At 43.3% G+C, this 22,968-nt stretch overlaps 2 protein-coding genes across 2 annotated transcripts in view; one reads left to right on the forward strand and one right to left on the reverse strand.

Annotated features, from left to right (window-relative positions):
• The first annotated feature begins 1,137 nt into the window (after positions 1-1,137).
• Positions 1,138-3,199, forward strand: LOC118812893 (tctex1 domain-containing protein 3). The gene is made up of 2 exons (XM_036578007.1): positions 1,138-1,475; positions 3,034-3,199. Exons 1-2 carry the CDS (start codon positions 1,138-1,140, stop codon positions 3,197-3,199), a joined length of 504 nt encoding a protein of 167 aa, XP_036433900.1.
• A 1,634-nt stretch (positions 3,200-4,833) lies between these two features.
• The window catches only part of ift140 (intraflagellar transport 140 homolog (Chlamydomonas)), an 81,655-nt gene continuing 63,520 nt past the window's right edge, over positions 4,834-22,968 (reverse strand). Inside the window, exons 19-29 of the mRNA XM_036581365.1 lie at positions 21,405-21,582; positions 17,067-17,257; positions 15,965-16,060; positions 15,737-15,869; positions 14,600-14,872; positions 13,727-13,909; positions 12,913-13,119; positions 10,834-11,046; positions 8,697-8,863; positions 7,289-7,430; positions 4,834-5,399 (exon numbers count right to left, since the gene is read on the reverse strand). Of these exons, the coding sequence (XP_036437258.1) occupies positions 5,178-5,399; positions 7,289-7,430; positions 8,697-8,863; positions 10,834-11,046; positions 12,913-13,119; positions 13,727-13,909; positions 14,600-14,872; positions 15,737-15,869; positions 15,965-16,060; positions 17,067-17,257; positions 21,405-21,582 (2,005 nt within the window). The 3' untranslated portion in view covers positions 4,834-5,177. The remainder of the gene's footprint in view (positions 5,400-7,288; positions 7,431-8,696; positions 8,864-10,833; positions 11,047-12,912; positions 13,120-13,726; positions 13,910-14,599; positions 14,873-15,736; positions 15,870-15,964; positions 16,061-17,066; positions 17,258-21,404; positions 21,583-22,968) is intronic.

The raw sequence follows: 22,968 nt of genomic DNA on the forward strand, positions 1-22,968 counted from the left end.
TAATACAGTTAAAATAGTGTTACATGCAGTTTAACGTGATTTAATACGGTTAAAATAGTGTAATATTCAGTTAAAATGGATTTTTCTACAGTTAAAATAGTGTTCTGTACAGTAAAAACTGATTTAATATGGTTAAAACGGTGTTATATTCAGTTTAAACTGATTTAATACAGTTAAAATAGTGTTATATCCAGTTAAAACTGATTTAATATAGTTAAAAGTGTTATATCCAGTTTAAACAGATTTAATACAGTTAAAATAGTTTTATATTCAGTTAAAACAGATTTTTTTTACAGTTAAAATAGTGTTATATCCAGTTTAAACTGATTTAATACAGTTAAAATAGTGTTATATCCAGTTTAAACTGATTTAATACGGTTCAAACTGTTATATTCAGTTTAGATTGATTTAATACGGTTAAAATAGTGTTATATCCAATTTAAACTTATTTAATACAGTTAAAATAGTGTTATATTCAGTTTAAACTGATTTAATACAGTTAAAATAGTGTTATATCCAATTTAAACTTATTTAATACAGTTAAAATAGTGTTCTATACAGTAAAAACTGATTTAATACAGTTAAAATAGTATTATATCCAGTTTAAACTGATTTAATACAGTTAAAATAGTGTTATATTCAGTTAAAACAGATTTAATATAGTTAAAATAGTGTTCTATACAGTAAAAACTGATTTAGTACGGTTAAAATAGTGTTATATCCAGTTTAAACTGATTTAATACAGTTAAAATAGTGTTATATTCAGTTAAAACAGATTTAATATAGTTAAAATAGTGTTCTATACAGTAAAAACTGATTTAATACAGTTAAAACAGTGTCATATCCAGTTTAAACTGATTTAATACAGTTAAAATAGTGTTATATTCAGTTAAAACAGATTTAATATAGTTAAAATAGTGTTCTATACAGTAAAAACTGATTTAATACAGTTAAAACAGTGTCATATCCAGTTTAAACTGATTTAATACACAGTTTCAGAAAATCCGTTAATGTTTAAATTCAAACAGAGCTCTGAGCGCGTGCCGTGTGCGCCCTCGCGCGGTGACGGTTAGCGGTCAGTGAGGAGCTCAGTGAACTGACGGTTCAGTGAAACTGCAGACCAGCGGAGTTTTAGGGATGGAGTCGAGGGCGGAGCGCCGTATGAGCCTGTGGAGGGGCCGCAGGGAGAGCGTGTGGGGGGGCCGCAGGGAAAGCCTGTGGGGGGGTCGCAGGGAGAGCCTGTGGAGGGGTCATGAGGAGGAGGACTCCGCCCAGGCCGGGTTCCGGCCCAAACTGGCCAACACGTACAGACTGGAGCCTCTCCACCCGTTCGCGCCCCACCTGCTGCGGCGGGGCGCGGAGGAGCTCCTGGGCGCCTTCGGGGACCTGCAGTACCAGCAGGACAGCTGCAGACGGCTGGCCTGTAGAGTCGCCGACCAGCTGCTGGCTTTGGCCAAAGAGCAGGTGTTTGAAAGGTGAGGCATTCAGGACCAACATCGCACTGTTAGCTTCTTGTTCGAATTTTCCGTTCCACCTTAAATTGTGCAGCAGTTACAGTCTGGCGCCTCAGGCGTTATAGTAACTGCTGCACCATTTAAGGTGGAACGGGGAAATTCGAGTAAGAACTGGCGAATAGGAGGCGAACTTCAGCCTAACTGTACATAGTTTCACATTCAGTTTCAGATTTGTGTTCCTGAGGAGAAGATTCGGCATCATAAAGGGCAACTTCACCAAAATTTTAAAAACGTCTTTATAATTCAATTGCTGAGATGTAAACAGAGTGATTCAGAGTGGTTTGGTGTGAAATGGTTCAGATGTCTTTACAGTGGTGGTGATAGGAACCAGGGGTCACCATGACTACAACACAGATATAGACATTTTATTTACTATCCAGAACCACCAGTGAACCAACACGAGTCTTCTGAGTTTATATGGAATGTTGATGATGGGAAATCTGGAATAATACGTTTTCTGGGGACTATTTTGCCTCACAACACCCTGCATGTATCCCTCCACCATGAATGGATTAAAAAAAAAATAGGCCAAAAGCAGTGGTTTTAGGTCGTAGGTCGTAAGTCTCAGTCATCAGGCAATGAATTCATTACCATTTACTGTAATCTCTTTCTGTGAGGAGCTTTTAGAGGTGGACGTCTGGTTCCTATCACCACCACTGTGAACAATTCTGACTCTGTAAGTTTCTCTAGAACAGAGCGTTTCACACCAAACCACTCTGAACCGCTCTGTTTATGTCTCAGCCATTTAATAATAATTAAAAAACATTCGATTTTCCATTTAATATATACTGAAGATGTTTAAAAAGAATTAATACACATTGAAGTCACACTGAAATTCTAAAGGCTTTTTGTTGAACTTCTGGTGTTAAAAAAAAAAAAACAGTTTGATAGAAACAACTGAAATAATGAGAAATGTAAATATGTGTTGTCCTGGCAAGGGTTTTTACTTCTACCAGCACATTTTAAAAAGGTGCTAATCGTGTTTGTTTACTGGAATTGTTAACATTTGAAACATCATCATCATGTTTTATACTGCGGTATAATCAGTAACTATACATACATATATTGTTATTTATGTTATTTATACGATTCTGAAGAACGATTGTTAGTATTTGGTCTCAAAAGCAAAACAAATACACCCCTCCCTGCAGAGGCAAACGATGCTTTTTTAGATCTATGTGGCCATAAAATTCTTTGCAAACTTTGTACAAATACCATGATATAACGTTAGAGTGAACAGCGACACAGCAAGTAATGTAGCTAGTGTTATCTCTGCTTTGGGTTAGCAAACTGTGGCTACAGTTTCTGCTGTGAAGCTGACCAGTTGCTATCACAAACATTTGCAAACAGCACAAACCAAAACTGACCTACTGGTTCTGTGAAACAGGAAAAAATGAGTTACATAGAAAATAGTCGTTTGCTGCTATATAAATGTTAAAAATGTCGTATATATAACCTTTAAAAGACGCTGGTGTTCTGCTGGTGATCTAAAAGGTGGTCTGTTGGTGGTCTGTCTCAGGTACAGGTACGTAGTGCAGGTGTCTGTGGGTCAGAAGCTGGGTCAGGGGGTCAAAATCGCCAGCAAAGCACTGTGGGACCACGAGAAGGACAGTTTCATCACCCTGAGGTACGAGAACCCGTACCTGTTTGCCGTGGGAACCGTGTTTGCCCTCTACATGGACTGACACTTCAGCTTCACGGCGGAGAGGTTCCTGAAAAAGTGATTTCTCAGTGGTTCTTCACTGTAATGTTGTCTATATTGAATTTAAATATATTCATATGCAAAGTAGATTTATTTATTTGTTTATTTTCTACAATGTCATCACCATGAACTACAAGAACACATACCGGATTTACTACTCCGGCCAAATATTCCAGTACACATGCAGAGCTGTCTTCACTATACACTGCATCCCAAAATGCAACACGGTCGTTTCAGGAGGACATAACTGCTGATGTATCGGCCTGGTTTGCTCCAAACAATTGAATTCAGGCTTATATACAGTGTGTCCCAAATGAGGGGCTGGATCCGTAGACCGTGTCCTTCGAAGTCTGTGCAGACCCATGAAGGCTGAACTGGAATGAGACGGTCTGCTCTACGGCGAATTTCCTGTTTGCGTCACAGCACCGTTGTTCCCACCCTCACCGCTGCGCCGCGACACGCCGCTCCTGTCAAGTTCTTTTAAAGTATTTTAAAGATGGAGCCAGAAACTCTGATTTTAGTTTTTTATTTTTTCATTTATTAGAGCTGGAGTTGCTTCACTGCCAGCTCTAAAGAAGGACACATTTCTCGGCCGCATATGAAGGAGACTTTGAAATGGGGCAGTCTAGTCGCGCCGCTGTGACGCAATCAGCCTTCAAATGCAGCCTCCGACGTACGCAGCCCCTGAATTGGGACGCAGCTAATGATACAAAAAAATTGAATAAAAGAAAGTAATCTGTCCTGATGCTGCACTCAGTTGAACGCTGAAGCCCCTTCAGTTTTCTCTGCTGGTCTTGAGGTGGGTTTGGTGTTTAATAAAGTTAACCTACTGCAGAGAAAACACGGTTAAAACAGTAATAACTTACTAAAGTTGGTCTCAACCAACCAATCAGCTCAGCATTGGCTTTTCAGGCTCCTGTGTGAATGAAATGACTGATGTTTTAGTAAACAATGGCGCACATAGAAAACTACACGGGTTTGCCACACAGACAAACCCAAAACTGACACTTTTAAAGTTTATTTGTGGTTCTGGAGGTGAGTAGAAAACAACACTCTCCAGTCTGTCATGGTATCTTTCATAACTATATTCACTCGACCAAAATATATCCACACATGTTGCTAAAGACCTGATCTGAAAAGTGGCTAGCAGTGATATCTAAGCAGTGATTGGAGGGCTGAGGAAAATGGGGCGGGTCTTGAGATGGTCTGATTGGCTCAGTTCCTAATGCTGGCAGTCTAGTCGCGCCCCTGTCCTGTAGAACGGTGCACAGCTTCTATCGTGTACGGGATACTATACTGTATACTACTATGAAGCAGTGGTCTCCAACCCTGGTCCTGGAGAGCTGAGTTTAGTTCCATCTTGTATCCAATAAGCTGCCCAACCCTTACTTAACTCTAATACATCTGATCCAGCCAATCAGGAATGTTGGAAGAGGCTGATTTGCTTGGGCAGGTGTGGCAGATTGTGGTTGGAACTAGGCTCTGCTGGAAGGCAGCTCTTCAGGACCAGCGCTGGACACCACCTCTATGAAGAGCAGCATGCAGTATATCTCAGTGCAGTATGTAGTACAGTAGTATGCTATTTTAAACGCACCCTGTAATTTTTAATTGTCTTTTTTCACTGTAATGTTTTCTACATTAAATTAAAATATATCCGCATGTTTCTTATGAAAACACCACAACAACAAGATTACAAATAGAAAATTATTTATTAAAATGAGATTTCTATACAGGCTATTATATAAAACATTACATTTCCATTACATTAATTTGGAAAACGTATAAAATAGCTTTGAAAAAATAACTGATAATCCAGTCACACACACAGACAGCTGAGCTCACAGTGTGTGTGATTCCTGAAGGCATACATACCAGCCAGTCTGTTTAAGGCAACAGTGAACCAAAGCGGTACCTGAACGTTCCCCTGAACTTTGTGTTTGTGTTTTTTGTAACGCTCCCTCTCAATCGTCGAGGTTCTCGTCCTCCTCCACCTCCTCCTCCTCCTCGTCTTCCCCGTTGTGTGTGAGTGTGTTGTCTGTGTCTCTGCGGGTGTGTGTGGCGTCTCCGTGGCGAAGGCGGATCCCGGCGGCGTTCTGAAGAGCCTCCAGGCTCTGCTGACTGACGTATAAACTCACGTTCACTGACGGGTACAAACGCCTCAGCTCCTCCAGCCTGGCCCACGCCTGCACACATGCACAGGAACAGAAATACGCATGCGTGTATATACTTTTACTACATACTTCTACCGTGTATCTACACTCACATTGGCCATTTTATCACAAACAGCTTAGATAATGTTACCGAAACGTGAACAGAGCACGTTTCGTGAGTGATGAAGTTTCTGCATATTCAAATTTCTTTCTTCAATTACTTTTAACGGTGAGTTAAAAAGGTTAATTAGTGAAAATTATTACTGTTTGCAACCAAGACAATCAGCTGCCACTTAGGCTACGTTTACACAGCAGGTAAAAGTGGCCCAAATCTGATTTTCTCAACAAATCAAAACAGATTTTTTTGTTTGGCTGTTCACATTATCTTTTAAATGTGACCTGTATGCGACATCAGTCTGAACAGATCAGCTCCTAAACTGACCCACATGCGCAAAAGAACAGAGCTTCACGCGGCTCGTCCAGAGGTAAACAATCATGACGGCCAGCGAACGCCTGTCGCTCCTGGAGGGTTCAGCTTCGTCTTCGCCAGCATCACAGGAGCGAGTATAAAGTTCTAGTGGTTGACAGCTGGGCTCATCACCCACAGTGTGTTCGAGTTCGCCGTAAAAAGGGTGCGTTATTCGGCCACGGCCGCTTCTTTATTATTTAAACTTTGCTTTCAGACTTTTAACTGTTCTTTGATGCTGCAGCCTCGTTCTCCTACGGCCACGTTCAGTCATTTCTTTCGAAACCTCTTCGAACACATAAAACACTTTAAGGTTTTGTAACTAAAATAAAAAGTGCTGTTTTCGCGTTTCGTGATGTCACACTGTAAAGTCGCTGCCATTTTGAGGACAGAATCAGGTACTGACTGCGCTGTGCGATGCTTTTAATTTGCTGTGCTTTGTGAATGATTCACCTGTAAGACGCGACAAAAGCCGAGAATAACGAGAGACTCACAGACCTTTAATTCAGTGTTTTCACTCCAGGCTTGGAGCCCCTGCACTGTATGGTTTAGTGTTTCTCTCTGCTGTTCACACCTCGTTCAGCTCAAGAAGGGATTAATTAGCTGATAATATCCAGTATTTTAACCAGGAAACCACAGTTATGCAGTGCAGGGGTTTCAGGACTGGAGCTGAACTGTGAAGTAACTGCACCAGCAAACTTACAGAATCACGTCTGTCGAAACACGATGTCGTTTTCAGACCCACAACATTCAGTCTGATATTTAACGTTAATGTTTCTCCATTCAGACGTCATTTAAATCTCCAGAAACAGAGAGTAAAGTTATGCCGGCTGTCTGCAGCTCCGTTAGGGGGACGACTGTTCATCTCTCGGCTGGTAACATCAGCTAAAGTTATCTAAAGGCCAGCATTGATCTCATCTGTGTTAATTAGCTGATGTCGTTACCCTCCTATGATGACAGAGTTTCACCTCTTTATAAAACGCCATGGGATCCTTTACCCACCCTGACATGAAGAGCCGGTGGGCTTCTGTGCTGTTAAATGCTTTGAGAGACTCTCAGAATAGGAAGAGGGGCTGAGTATGAGATCAATATATCAGGAAAACACAAATTCGGTAGCTTTTCCGCCAGTTTAAGTGGGACTAGGAGTTTGGGGGAGACTGTATAAGCATCACAGCCTGTTTTATCGACTTTGCTGAGGAAACGTTTTTCTCTTCTAGAGTAAGGAGAGTGATTTTAGCCAATTTTCACCTCTAGTTATGTTCGTGTGGAGCAGCGAAGCCAGAAATTCGATCCCAAATATGGTGGCCACAACTAAAAAAATCATGTGACTGAAATCCCAGGATAGAACTAAATACTTATTGTATTATTATTAACACACTGTTATAACAGTGCCACACACACACACACACACACACACACACACACGCACACACACTGTTCTGTTTGTGTTCCTGACCTTCTGGTAGTTTCCGTTTTGGCAGTGGTGCTCAACAAGGAACCCGAACACATCCCCGACTCTCACTGCAGGGTCCAGATCATCCTCCTCCAACAGAGACTCGCACTCCAACACCGCTGCTGCTGGGTCCTCCTCATACAGCCTACACACACAAAAACACACACACACACACACACACACAGTTCGACTTTAATGTGATGTCTGTAGCCAAAGTCATTCTATAAAAGGAGTTCACCAGTTGCTGAATGAATGTAATAGCTTGCACATCTGTTTCATGTGATTTTGAGCCAAACTATTTACGTGATTGTGGCCAGATGCAGCCAAGTGGACAGATGTTGCTATAATGGTCTAATCTATGACTACTAACAGTAAACCTTGGGGAATAAACTTGTTTCCTAAGTTTCTACTGGTAATTATGACGTTCATACACAGCCTGTAGGCCAAGAACTCACTTTCACAATAATTCTGGCAGCACATGAAGGCAGCGTGTGATACAGATCATTCTACTCCACTGGTTGAGTTAAAAACACATTTGGCATTTTACCTGATCTTGGACTTTAGACTGAAATCCTTTTGCTTAGAGTGACCCTATACTATAATTATGTTTATTTTATTAAAACTAATAACGGAACGTTCCATTTTGTCACTACCAAAACAATCATGTCACTTCCGAAACTTTACCAAATGTTTCGGTGACAATTTTAGCTCATTTGGAGCAGAACTCAAACACACAGCCAGTACATGACACAGCTTTGAACAGCTGTTCACACATAAAATTATCATATTTTTCATTATGACACTAAAAAGTACTGACCTGCAGAAAATCTTCTGTTTTCTGTTTTCAGGAATGACAATTCTTAATGCTTCACACTGATTTTCAGACTTTGGGACACATTTACTTCAAAACAATGTGATCTAACTGCTCACCATATGGCCTTGAGGGACAGGGATGCAGCCTCATTTCCTGCTCTAAACTACAGGGGCGTTGCCAAACTAAGGCTCTGCCCACAGACTAAAACTGTTTCAGTAGTGACATGAAAACATGGGACAGTATTTTTTTTAAATAAAGTTTTAAAATTTTATTTAAAATAAACTCGTGATAAATCTAAATCTTTCAACGTCAGTTTAAAAGAAATCCTCTTTAAAAGGAACCCTTTAGGGGTTTGGGTTTGGGACAGACTCCTCCCAATAGAAAGTATCTTATAGGTGATGACTGTGTACATTTAGCTTATTACTATCTCTAACACTTTGGGCTTATATAGATCATAGTGTAATCCTTGTAAATTATCTAAGATCTGAATGCTTCATTGCTTTTTAAACAGTTTTTTAACGTGCCACTGCAATTTTAACTAATTTGGTATAATGGTTCATATATATGTGTGTGTGTGTGTGTGTGCGCGTGTGTTACCTGCGGGCCTGTATGAATCTCTTGATGAGCGCGAGTCTCTGTGTGAGCTGTGTGAGCCGTTGGTCAGTCTCGTCTTCACTGCGGCTCTTGGCTTTATTCAGACACTTGCACGCCTCAGAGAGAGCACCAAACGCCTTCTCATAGTTCTGATAGTCGTCTATCTCCACCTACACGTACAGACAACACATACAAAATACATACACAGGGACAAATTTACAAAAACGTCACTGAGTTGTCACTCTGTTGACTTTCATCATAAAAATCTACAGTGAAAAGTGTGTTGTAAACAGCATCTTTGTGTTATAATGCATGGTAGTAAGATACTGGTTAATTTTTACTTACTGAAAACAAACAAAACATCACAGCATACATATTATTTCATGTACATATATATATAAGTTGGTATGAAATGCCCCACCCACCCAGCTGAAATGAATATTTTAACTGGTTCTGCCACTGAGTTTGACTGTCTGTTTATGCAGGTCAGAGGTAGGTTAGGGAGAGTAATGACTAATGTTAGATGTAATGTAATGTCTATCAGAGTCGATCAGGAGTTATGTCAAAGAAAGCGAATGAGAATGTACTGAATTAATCCATGACTGCCACGAGGATGTGTTTGTATGAACAGGTCAGAAACGCCGTATAGAGTGAATACAGACTGATTAGTTTTTGTTAGCTAGAAAATTTTCTTATCAAGCAGAAGCATCCAGGCTAGAACGACCCCGCTGATGAACAGTTTCTACCCACAGGCTATCAGGCTTCTGAACAAGCTGTGATGCTGTGGGTCCTTCCCCCAGTACCACTTTCTTAGGATAATTTATTATACTAAGTCACTTTAAAATGTATATATACACAAATCAGGCATAACATTATGACCACCTCCTTGTTTCTATGCTCATTGTCCATTTTATCAGCTCCACTTACTATATAGGTGCACTTTGTAGTTCTACAGTTACAGACTGTAGTCCATCTGTTTCTCTGTATACTTTGTTAGCCCCCTTTTACCCTGTTCTTCAGTGGTCAGGACCCCCACGGACCCTCACAGAGCAGGTACTATTTGGGTGGTGGATCATTCTCAGCACTGCAGTAACACTGACATGGTGGTGGTGGTGTTAGTGTGTGTTGTGCTGGTCTGAGTGGATCAGACACAGCAGTGCTGCTGGAGTTTTTAAACACCTCAGTGTCACTGCTGGACTGAGAATAGTCCACCAACCAAAAATATCCAGCCAACAGCGTCCTGTGACCACTGATGAAGGACTAGAGGATGACCAACACAAACTGTGCAGCAGCAGATGAGCTATCGTCTCTGACTTTACATCTACATGGTGGACTGACAAGGTAGGAGTGTCTAATAGAGTGGACAGTGAGTGGACACAGTGTTTAAAAACTCCAGCAGCACTGCTGTGTCTGATCCACTCAGACCAGCACAACACACACTAACACACCACCACCACATCAGTGTTACTGCAGTGCTGAGAATGATCCACCACCCAAATAGTAGCTGCTCTGTGAGGGTCCATGGGGGTCCTGACCACTGAAGAACAGGGTAAAAGGGGGCTAACAAAGTATCAGAGAAACAGATGGACTACAGTCTGTAACTGTAGAACTACAAAGTGCACCTATACAGTAAGTGGAGCTGATAAAATGGACAATGAGCGTAGAAACAAGGAGGTGGTCAGAATGTTATGCCTGATCGGTGTAGATTCTTCTCAGATTAACCCTTGTTTAATATATTTGTACACAGCAGAGAGTTTTTCTTACATAGGTCCCTCCTGTATATTGTATGTATATTTATTAGTATTTTCTTCTGTATTCTTACTTTGTCTGCACTGTTTTTAGTATGTATATAATGCTGCCCTGCTGTAGAGTCATTATCTGAGCCTCACCACAAGCATTTCAATGCATGAATAAAACTTGAAGCATATCTGTGGCAGCTTCTCAAGACACATCAGTAAGAGTGCTGTGTTCAGTTGGATCATACTGGTCGCTACTTTTGCTGCTACAAGCAATCGATGTTGATTTGTTTACGTGGCTGGTGAACGCTGAGTGCCTTTACCGCTGACTACTAAACTAAACAGCCTCCTCCAGTGTGAACAATGAAGCAGGTACCCAGTTCGGTCCCACACGTTCTCCATACCTGCGCACAGGCTTCATAGAACCCAGCCAGCAGGTCCAGCGCTCGTCCTTTGGTGTAGAAGCTGATGATGTTCTTCATGATTTCCGGATCTTTCCTCCAGTCCAGAGACTGCAGGTAATTAGCAGCCATGACGTAAATGTCCCGCTGCCGGGAAACTCCAGCGAAAAACACGATCTTCTCCGTATCACCTGATTTCAGCAGCGCCCGCATCGCCTGCAGCAACACAACCATGACGAAACACAGAGCATGAAGCTAAACGTGTGGACCTTCAAGCTCGTGATTCAGTGTGTACTACAGATGTGTGGAGAATCCTGGGGCCGTATTACAGGAACTTCTGAAGCTTGAAATCTGTTTAGTCACCATGACGACTTCACTACAGACTGAATTTCGGACAGTAGCTTTTCCAGAATAAGAGTTCCTAACTTCATAATCTCATCATGAACTCCAGATAAGAAAACAGCATCACACAAACATCCTAACTAGACTAAACCTCCTAAATCCTGTCCTAACTTTAGGATGAACCCCAACAGGGTCCTCACTTCTGTTTAAGGTCCGTTTCTATGGTTTTTAGGCAGCTGTGTCAGCAGCATAGTTCACTACCAGCATAATGAGCTCCATTTATTTCTACTGTAAAACGCTGCTTTCACTGTGAGATGATTTTCTTTTCTAACTCTGCGTTTTAAAGATCTCAGACGCTGCAGACTCGATCTCCACCGCCCCTCCAATTACCTTCGTGTGTTAATGTTGATGATGAAATATTACAGTGATGGTGGTGAATAATGAGGAGACGGAGCTGAACGTGTGTCTGTTTATTAGGAGGAGTAACGTTAGCGCGCTCGGCTAAAGCGTTTGGGAAATGGAGACTGAAACTGGGAGTGGCGACTCTCTGATAAACAGCGTTCTTAACTCTCAGTTTATAGCGCTTCAGTTAAATGAGTAACAGTAGATAACATTAGCTGTCTGGCTAACTAGCCTGATTACTTTGATTACGTGTTTATGTTTCCGTTGTGCATGTATGGTCGGTTGCTAGGTAACAGACAACAGTTGATTGTTGACTTCGATCAAGTAAGTTAAGATTTCTTAGCTGGAGATAAGATGCTGTAAGATTAGATAAGATTACTAAATCAAGATCAGATTTGCTTCTGTAATACGAATTTGTGATAAATCTTATCTTCACCTGTCAGATCATAAGGAAGTTCCTGTAAAACGACCCCTGGTTTGCTTTTTTTCACTGACCTGAGTGATCAAACAGTGTCAGTTATAGAATTTAATCATTTTTCATCATCAATAATGTGCTCTTGAGGAATTTTCGATTAAACATTTATGCCATTCTGTTCCTCAGACCAATATAAGCTACAAACACTTCCACATTCAATGCTGTGAACAGTCACTACTTCAGTACAGCTGTGCAGTTACACTATAAGCACATTATTTAAAACAGTTTATCTCAACAGTAAGTGTGTCTTTACTTTCATGTATCATTAAAATAGATGCAAATAAACATAAATACAGTTAAAAGTAAAAGGAATTGCCCCAGGATGCCCCAGACATCACACTGATTTATTAAATTCTATCACCAACACACATAATACAGTACTGATGAGATAAAGCAGGCGTTGGATTATGACTACAGTTAATACTGGGGTTCCTCAAGGACAGATCTGGAAAGGTTCAAACAAACACTCTGACATACTTAGTGTATTAATGTAATCTGTATTTATGCTAATATTAGTGTCTTCAGCGCAAATGAACTCTGACTGCTCACATCAATAGCTTTTTATTTCTAATTTGCTCAGGTGCTGAAAACCTTTGCACAGTTCTGTATATATTGATTTTCTAAGGAAAATATGTACATTTCTTTTACAGACAATACAGTTCTGCACAGTTTAATGCACAGTCACTGTTTGTTTGTTGAATTTAACACATTGGGGAAAAATTATTAAAAAACGTGGCCTGTGTAGAAGTTATGGCACGTTTTATGTTTAGGTTTGTTCACTTATAAAATCAGCAGAACTGTGCAGTGTAATATATGTATAGTGTCCTATATAGTAATATAGTTACTGTATATTTATGACTTACTTTGGCCTTTTTACCAGCTTGTGTGTATTTCTTGGTTGCTAGGTGATAGTTGCCCTGGCGCATGCAGCAGTCTGCAATTTGCTCCAACAGTTCTTTACGCTCCACCTCTGTCAGGTGGGCGGAGCCTCGGGACACAGTCATGCTCTCAGCGAGATCCTCTGTGATGGTCAGATTCTGGTCCAAACACAACTGCAGTGCGTCGTGATACTGCGCACACACACACACACACACACACACACACACACACACACACACAGCATAGGTTTCCAGAAATGTTTCCAAACTCTCACTGAACATTTTGTTTCACTGTTTTTACATATATATATATAAATATATATATATATATATATTTTTTTTTTTCAGTTTTGACATTATTTGCAAGTCGCCGTTGTCCTTTACACAGTGTGTTAATTTCATGGCGAACGGACCAAAAAAAACGGCCCAAAATGATGTGGAAAACATTCTGGTTCCATTGACTTACATTACAAGTAAAGTATGTTTTTTCCTTCTCCTGTAAAGTTACTATTTTGGAGATACGAGGTTTTGATCTGACAGCAGCAACATATATATGTATGTATATATATATATATAAACATACTTTACTTTTAATGCAAGTCAATGGAACCAAAATTTTTTCCACGTCATTTTGGGCCGTTTCGTTTTTTTGGTATGAGGGTCACTAAGACAGAGGCTTTAGTTTTGCAGTAAATATTGAAAATACTAAAATACTAATACTTGCAAAATAATAATAATAATAATAATAATAATAATAATATTAAACAAAAATTAATAAATGATATAAAATTGCATGTACTTTCTTGGCAGCCACCAGCAGTTCCACAGCTTTCTGGTACTGCGAGTGTTTGATGAAGAAATCAGAGCAGCGCGCCAGCAAAGCGGGGTCACTGTTCTCATTCAGGTCCTCTGCTATCAGCTGCAGCGCACCAAACTGCTCTGTAGCAAAGGCCAGTTCCAGAGCCTTAGACACATGACCTGCCTACAGAGAGAGAGAGAATGAGATAGAGAGACATATAAAACACAGGGCTACGCAAATGTTTCAAGTATATGAAAAAATTTACATTTAAAAACTATTTATCTGGGCTGTGATATGAATAAGTAGTGATTTTATGTGTCAGCGTTTGTTTAAGCAGTACTTAATTATATTAAATCATTTGATGAAATTAAATCTATGCAAAGTCTGAGGGCATCCAGGAGAAACACGGAATCAAACCTTGCTCTTCAAACTAAATACTTTTTAGAAAACAAAAAATTGTTGATTTTTTTACTGTATGTATGTTTATTTGTATTTATTCTAATAAAACATGGTGCTTTTACAAGTTAATCACACACTGCAAAGATAAATGGTTTTAAATGTGTTTAGGTGCTCAAGACTTTTACACAGTGCTGTATGTAAGCATCATTATATGTATACTTTAGCTCCCCCCAGTGGCAAATTCAGGCGATGCATGCATTAAATACAAACTGATGAATTAAACGTAATCTGTTTATGTGTGAATGTGTATCTGTGTTAAGTGTGTGTATAAGCGTGTGTGTTTTGTTTATGGTTGCGTATGTGTGTGTGGTACATCATGACGAACATACTACACCATTGTGGTGGAAGAGCATGTAAACAAGGATAAAGCCCCCGTATATTAGTATTAATGTATTATTAGTTTGTGTATGTTACCTTGTGGTACAGCATGACTGCTCGGTCCATGTGCACTCCTTTCTCCTCGTAGTAGCAGGCTGTGTCCATCATGTCCTCAGGGTTGCTAAGCAATGCCAGGTTCATCAGCTGTTCGTCCATGTTGTTCTCTTTGCACAGCCGGATGGCGTTGTTGTAGGCCTGAGCCCGCGTGTAGAAGTGCACCGCCTGGCTGATCTTCTCCTGACCCTCATACTGTCGGGCCACGTGATAGGACGCTGCTCTGTTGCCCGTCTCATTGGCTATCTCACTCGCCTGGAAAAGAAGAGAAAAAACACTGCATGAAACAAACTATGCTCACTTCTCAATCACGTTGCTGGTGTAGATGAGTATAGGACTGTGGGAATTTGTGCCTATTCAGTCAAAAGAGAATCGTGAGGTCAGACACTGATGTTGTTCGAGAGGGTTTGGCTCACAATCGACGTTCCAGTTCATCCCAAAGGTGTTCAGTGCGGTTGAGGTCAGGGCTCTGTGCAGGCCACTGGAGCTCCTCCACACCAAACTCATCACACCATGTCTTTATGGAGCTGCTTTGTGCACAGGGGCTCAGTCGTGCTGGAACAGGAAAGGCTCTTCCCCAAACTACTGCCACAAAGCTGGAAGTATATAATTGTCCAAAATGCCTTTGTGAGCTGTAGCTTTAACATCACCCTTCACTGGAACTGAGGAGTCCAAACCCTGAAAAACAGCCCAGCCCATCATCCCTCCTCCACCAAACTGTACTGTTGGCTCTGCATTCCGGTAGGTAATGTTCTCCTGACATCCACCAAACCCAGATTCATCATCAGACTGACAGACAGAGAAGTTGATTCATCACTCAGAGAACACGTTTCAGCTGCTCCAGAGTCCAGTGGCGGCGCTTTACACCACTCCAGCCGACGCTTGGCATTGCGCATAGTGATCTTAGGCTTGTGTGCAGCTGCTCAGCCCTGGAAACTCATTTCCTGATTCTGATCTATGCACATTTGAAAGTGCCTTAAATCCGTTTAGAAAAGCTCAGTGTTCACACAGCACTGAGAAAACACACTCAGGCAAACAATCTGATCTGTGCCACATCACTCCTGTAATGTGAACGTAGTCTATGATACTGCCCACCCCCACCACCGAGAGGTGTTTTACCTTTTGGATGTTTCCCAGGTAACAGTGCACGCGCACTTGAGACAGGTAGTCCTGAGCGTAGTCATAGTAACGTAGTGCAGACTCCATCTCTGATTGGCTCTCCAGATAATGACCCCACCACTTATACAGACTCCTGTCCAACACAGAAGAAGAGGCAGAGTAAGAGCACTGCAGCCAATCAGAGAAGAGGAGGAAACATTTCAGAACCAATCAGAGCGCTGCACCCACTTGTCTTTCATCTTGTTGATGTAGATTTCCAGAGAGAGAGTGTCCTCCATCAGCATTCGGGGGACCTCAAACCGGTGCGTATCAGAACGCTCGTAACTGAGAGAGGGGGAGAGAGAGAGAGAGAGAGAGAGAGAGAGAGAGAGAGAGTGAGACACAGGGAGAGACAGAGGGAGAGAGAAAGGGAGAGAGACTAACATGACAATCGCTTTCTATATTAAGAATTATATCTTTATTCTAAATTAAAAGTTGTATGGAGAATTAGAAGACGTTAAATGATGAAACAATTACTATAATTATCTATAATAGTAAATCTATTTCCTTCTCAGAATATTTTACATGAAATTTGATCACAATTTTTGAAAGATATTCTGGATATTTTTTTTTAACTTCATTCTGGATATTAATTTTATTAGACCTTCATTCTGGCTGTTCTACAGCTTTCTCAGTCAGTATGGAATCATCTACAGCTCAGTTCATTCTAGACACATTAAACATTTTCATTTTTGCAGCTTCCTATTTGTTATTTGAAGTTCTACAGTAATACTATCATGTTGGATTTATTATGTTGGAATTTTGTATGTTTATCTGACACAGAAGAGGGTTTATGCTTTTGAAATTAAAAACCGTGGTGTACAGCAGTGTTGTTATACACTTACTTTAGCTCCCCCTGTGGCAGGAATTAGTTGCTGCACGTATACCTTATACTTTATTGCCCTGGGGTCGGTTTCACTTGCACAGCATTCTTAATGGACATTCCCATTAAATTAATCTAGGACTCGCCTTCTTGTCCAGGAAACCGACCCTAATGTTTGAATGTTTGAGTGAGAGAACTGCAGAGAACGTTGTGACACAAGCAGCTGATGCTGTTCTTCATGTTAAGCCAAATGAACACATATAATTAGAGCAGTATATGGAAACAGGGCCGTTTCTTGCTCTAGGCTTGTAGCTCAGGGGGCCCTAAGCAGCCGCTTAATACGGCTTATAGCACGTTTATGTAGCTGTGCAGGTTTTTTTGTTTGCTTTTTGTTGTTTGAATGATCTGAACCTTACATTCAAAATAACATCACTGGGGTGGGTGGGGCCTATCCTAATGTGTACTCACTAAGTGAGCGCGAGGCTCTTGTCCCCCAAGGCCTCCAGGTGTTGAGCGTAGTTGTAGTAGGTGGTACGCAGATGGATGCGGTCGTGAATCTCTGCAGTTTCCACGGCCTGCTGCCACTGACCTGCCGCCTGATAAAACTTATTCAGCAGGTCAAATCTACCACAGGATTGGTACAAACGCTCAGCTTCATCCTACAGAGAAAGAGACAGACAGAGAGAGAGAGAGGGAGAGAGACTAAGATGAGTGGGTGAACATGCCCCCAAATAAAACAGGGAACAAAGTTCAACAGTATGATCTCCACACCACAGATCTTGTGAAGAATGTGCCAGGTGATGATGAAAGAGACATGTTGGGTGATGAGAGGGACGTGTTGGGTGACGGTGAGAGGGACGTGTTGGGTGACGGTGAGAGGAATGCGTTGGGTGATGATGAAAGAGACGTGTTGGGTGATGAGAGGGACGTGTTGGGTGACGGTGAGAGGGACGTGTTGGGTGATGGTGAGAGGAATGCGTTGGGTGATGAGGGGGACATGCTGAGTGACGGCAAGAGGGACATGTTGAGTGACGGTGAGAGGGACGTGTTGGGTGATGGTGAGAGGGACGTGTTGAGTGACGATGAGAGGAATGCGTTGGGTGATGATGAAAGAGACATGTTGGGTGATGAGAGGGACGTGTTGGGTGACGGTGAGAGGAATGCGTTGGGTGATGAGGGGGACATGTTAAATGACGGCGAGAGGGACGTGTTGGGTGACGGTGAGAGGGACGTGTTGAGTGACGAGAGGAATGCGTTGCGTGATGATGAAAGAGACATGTTGGGTGATGAGAGGGATGTGTTGAGTGACGGTGAGAGGGACGTGTTGGGTGACGATGAAAGGGACGTGCTGGGTGATGAAAGACGTGTTGGGTGATGAGAGGGACGTGTTGAGTGACGGTGAGAGGGATGTATTGGGTGATGGTGAGAGGAATGCGTTGGGTGATGATGAAAGAGACATGTTGGGTGATGTGAGGAACGTGTTGGGTGACGGTGAGAGGAATGCGTTGCCTGATGATGAAAGAGACATGTTGGGTGATGAGAGGAACGTGTTGAGTGACGGTGAGAGGGACGTGTTGAGTGACGGTGAGAGGGACGTGTTGGGTGATGAGAGGGACGCGTTGAGTGACGTGAGAGGGACATGTTGGGTGATGATGAGAGGGACGTGTTGGGTGACGGTGAGAGGAATGCGTTGCCTGATGATGAAAGAGACATGTTGGGTGATGAGAGGGACGTGTTGGGTGACGGTGAGAGGAATGCGTTGGGTGATGAGAGGGACATGTTGAGTGACGGTGAGAGGGACGTGTTGGGTGATGAGAGGGACGCGTTGAGTGACGGTGAGAGGGACATGTTGAGTGACGGTGAGAGGGACGTGTTGGGTGATGAGAGGGACGCGTTGAGTGACGTGAGAGGGACGTGTTGGGTGATGAGAGGGATGCGCTGAGTGACTAAGAGGGACGCGTTGAGTGACGGTAAGAGGGACGCGTTGAGTGACGGTAAGAGGAATGCGTTGGTTGATGAGAGGGACGTGTTGAGTGACGGTTAGAGGGACGTGTTGGGTGACGGTGAGGAATGCGTTGGGTGATGATGAAAGAGACATGTTGGGTGATGAGAGGGACGTGTTAAGTGACGGTGAGAGGGACGTGTTGGGTGACGGTGAGAGGAATGCGTTGCGTGATGATGAAAGAGACATGTTGGGTGATGAGAGGGACGTGTTGGGTGATGGTTAGAGGGACGCATTGAATGATGGTAAGAGGGATGTGTTGGGTGATGAGAGGGACGCGCTGAGTGACGGTAAAAGGGACGAACTGAATGACGGTGAGAGGGACGTGTTGGGTGATGAGAGGGACGCACTGAGTGACGGTAAAAGGGACGCATTGAATGACGGTGAGAGGGACGTGTTGGGTGATGAGAGGGACGCGCTGAGTGACGGTATAAGGGACGCATTGAATGACGGTAAGAGGGACGTGTTGGGTGATGAGAGGGACGCGCTGAGTGACGGTAAGAGGGACGCATTGAATGACGGTAAGAGGGACGTGTTGGGTGATGAGAGGGACGCACTGAGTGACGGTAAGAGGGACGCGTGGAGTGACGGTAAGAGGGACGTGTTGGGTGATGAGAGGGACGCGCTGAGTGACGGTAAGAGGGACGCGTGGAGTGACGGTAAGAGGGACGTGTTGGGTGATGAGAGGGACGCGCTGAGTGATGGTAAAAGGGACGCGTGGAGTGACGGTAAGAGGGACGTGTTGGGTGATGAGAGGGACGCGCTGAGTGACGGTAAGAGGGACGTGTTGGGTGATGAGAGGGACGCGCTGAGTGACGGTAAGAGGGACGTGTTGGGTGATGAGAGGGACGCGCTGAGTGACGGTAAGAGGGACGCGTGGAGTGACGGTAAGAGGGACGTGTTGGGTGATGAGAGGGACGCGCTGAGTGACGGTAAAAGGGACACACTGAATGACAGTAAGAGGGACGCGTGGAGTGACGGTAAGAGGGACGTGTTGGGTGATGAGAGGGACGCGCTGAGTGACGGTAAGAGGGACGCGTGGAGTGACGGTAAGAGGGACGTGTTGGGTGATGAGAGGGACGCGCTGAGTGACGGTAAAAGGGACACACTGAATGACAGTAAGAGGGACGTGTTGGGTGATGAGAGGGACGCGCTGAGTGACGGTAAGAGGGACGCATTGAATGACGGTAAGAGGGACGTGTTGGGTGATGAGAGGGACGCGCTGAGTGACGGTTAGAGGGACGCGTGGAGTGACGGTAAGAGGGACGTGTTGGGTGATGAGAGGGACGCGCTGAGTGACGGTAAAAGGGACGCATTGAGTGACGGTAAGAAGGACGCGTTGAGTGACGGTAAGAGGGATGTGTTGGGTGATGAGAGGGACGTGTTGGGTGACGGTGAGAGGAATGCGTTGGGTGATGAGAGGGACGTGTTGAGTGATGGTGAGAGGGACATGTTGGGTGATGAGAGGGACGTGTTGGGTGATGAGAGGGATGTGCTGGGTGATGCTGAGAGGGACGTGTTGGGTGATGAGAGGGACGTGTTGGGTGATGAGAGGGACGTGTTGAGTGATGAGAGGGACGTGTTGAGTGACGGTGAGAGGGACATGTTGGGTGATGAGAGGGACGTGTTGGGTGATGAGAGGGACGTGTTGGGTGATGAGAGGGATGTGCTGGGTGATGCTGAGAGGGACGTGTTGGGTGATGAGAGGGACGTGTTGGGTGATGAGAGGGATGTGCTGGGTGATGCTGAGAGGGACGTGTTGGGTGATGAGAGGGACGTGTTGGGTGATGAGAGGGACGTGTTGAGTGACGGTGAGAGGGACATGTTGGGTGATGAGAGGGACGTGTTGGGTGATGAGAGGGACGTGTTGAGTGACGGTGAGAGGGACATGTTGGGTGATGAGAGGGACGTGTTGGGTGATGAGAGGGACGTGTTGGGTGATGAGAGGGATGTGCTGGGTGATGCTGAGAGGGACGTGTTGGGTGATGAGAGGGACGTGTTGGGTGATGAGAGGGATGTGCTGGGTGATGCTGAGAGGGACATGTTGGGTGATGAGAGGGACGTGTTGGGTGATGAGAGGGATGTGCTGGGTGATGCTGAGAGGGACGTGTTGGGTGATGAGAGGGACATGTTGGGTGATGCTGAGAGGGACGTGTTGGGTGATGAGAGGGACATGTTGGGTGATGCTGAGAGGGACATGTTGGGTGATGAGAGGGACGTGCTGGGTGATGAGAGGGATGTGCTGGGTGATGCTGAGAGGGACGTGTTGGGTGATGAGAGGGATGTGCTGGGTGATGCTGAGAGGGACGTGTTGGGTGATGAGAGGGACATGTTGGGTGATGCTGAGAGGGACGTGTTGGGTGATGAGAGGGACATGTTGGGTGATGCTGAGAGGGACATGTTGGGTGATGAGAGGGACGTGCTGGGTGATGCTGAGAGGGATGTGCTAATTAATCAGCGGTGGTCAGAGTGCAGAGTAGCTAGTCTTCTAAACTAGCTGACAAGATGGATCAGAACAAATTTAAATAAGAGCTCTAAAGCCCAACTAAACGTAAATAAAGTTCATATTTACAAATTGTAGAGCTGGATTATATCAAAATACAGAACAAATAAGTGCTGCATTATTTTGGTATTTTTCTAAAAGTGGTGCATTCATGTCTTATTTCACTTCACAGAATATTTGGTGGGTTGCAGGACAAACACTACCTCTACACAGGGGTCCTGGCATGAGAAAGTTTGGGCACCCCTGGTGAACGTGTGCACAGCGGAGTGTGTCATTAGTATAACGTGGGTGCGTATCTCACCAGCATGCCGAGTTGTGTAGCGAGCACGGCGACATGGGCTTCCAGCTCCGGCTCCTTCTCTGCCTCTCTGAGAGCGCGAGCGGCCCGGGCATTACCCATATTCCCCAAACACACACGCGCCACGTCCAGCCGCCGACTCTTCACACACATCCGAGCCATGTTCTCCCACACCGCCTCGCTGAAACACACCCATAAACGCAAAGCAGTGACCAGTGTTAGTTTTTCTGATGGCTTCAGCACTTTTGTCCATTCTAAAGTCATATTCTCAAAACAAGGAATTTCATGTGATGCTAAACAGAGGTTTGCTGAATGACACACATTATGTGTAGTCAATGTGTAGTCAAGCCCCCACAAAACACTAAACACACACTACAAAAGCAAACTTTTCCATCAAACACTACAACTCACAAACAAGTAATCGGTAAATCCCTTCAATCACTCACTAAAATGAATGTGCCAACGTGTAAAAATACTGCAGAGTGATACCTAATCTGTGGTCATTTTACCAGAGATACATTTCAGCGCAATGTGCTGCAAATTCTTCTGCAAATTCTGTAAAGCAGCTGTGAGATTATTACTCTTTTCTGGATCTTTCTGTAAAGCAGATATTTTCTGGATCTCTCTGCAAAGCAGCAGTGAGATTATTACTTCTTTTCTATCTCGTTCTGTAAAACAGCTGTGGGATTATTACTCTTTTCTAGTTTTCTCTGTAAAAGAGCTTTCTGTAAAGCAGCTGTGAGATTATTACTTCTTTCCTAGCTCTTTCTGTAAAGCAGCTGTGAGAGTATTACTTCTAGATCTTTCCATAAAACAGCTGTTGGATTTCTACTCTTTTCTAGTTCTCTCTGTAAAGCAGCTGTGAGATTATTACTTCTTTTCTAGTTCTCTCTGTAAAGCAGCTGTGAAATTATTACTTCTAGATCTTACTGTAAAACAGCTGTTGGATTTCTACTCTTTTCTACTTCTCTCTGTAAAGCAGCTGTGAGATTATTAATCTTTTCTAGCTCTTTCTGTAAAGCAGCTGTGAGATTATTACTTCTAGATCTTTCTGTAAAACAGCTGTTGGATTTCTACTCTTTTCTAGTTCTCTCTGTAAAGCAGCTGTGAGATTATTAATCTTTTCTAGCTCTTTCTGTAAAGCAGCTGTGAGATTATTACTTCTAGATCTTTCTGTAAAACAGCTGTTGGATTTCTACTCTTTTCTAGTTCTCTCTGTAAAGCAGCTGTAAGATTATTACTAATTTCTAGCTCTCTCTGTAAAGCAGCTGTAAGATTATTACTAATTTCTAGATTTTTCTGTGAAGCAGCTGTGAGATCACTACTCTTTTCCAGCTCTGTCTCTCTCTTGGTGTAACTGCAGCTCGTTCCGGTTCATTACAGACCAGCTCCAGCTATGCATGGAATGAGCAGCTCTAAAGCTCTACACCCCTCCCCACTTTACCCCTGCATCACCCCTCTCTCACTCTCTCTCTCTCATATCACTAATACTCTCTCCCTCTTTCTACCCAAATTCCACACTCATCTGTTTTTAATTTAACCCAATAGCTCTCTCCTCCCAATTTCC

The sequence above is a fragment of the Colossoma macropomum genome, unplaced genomic scaffold (assembly GCF_904425465.1).
Source record: "Colossoma macropomum unplaced genomic scaffold, Colossoma_macropomum, whole genome shotgun sequence".
In the NCBI taxonomy this organism is placed as follows: domain Eukaryota; kingdom Metazoa; phylum Chordata; class Actinopteri; order Characiformes; family Serrasalmidae; genus Colossoma; species Colossoma macropomum.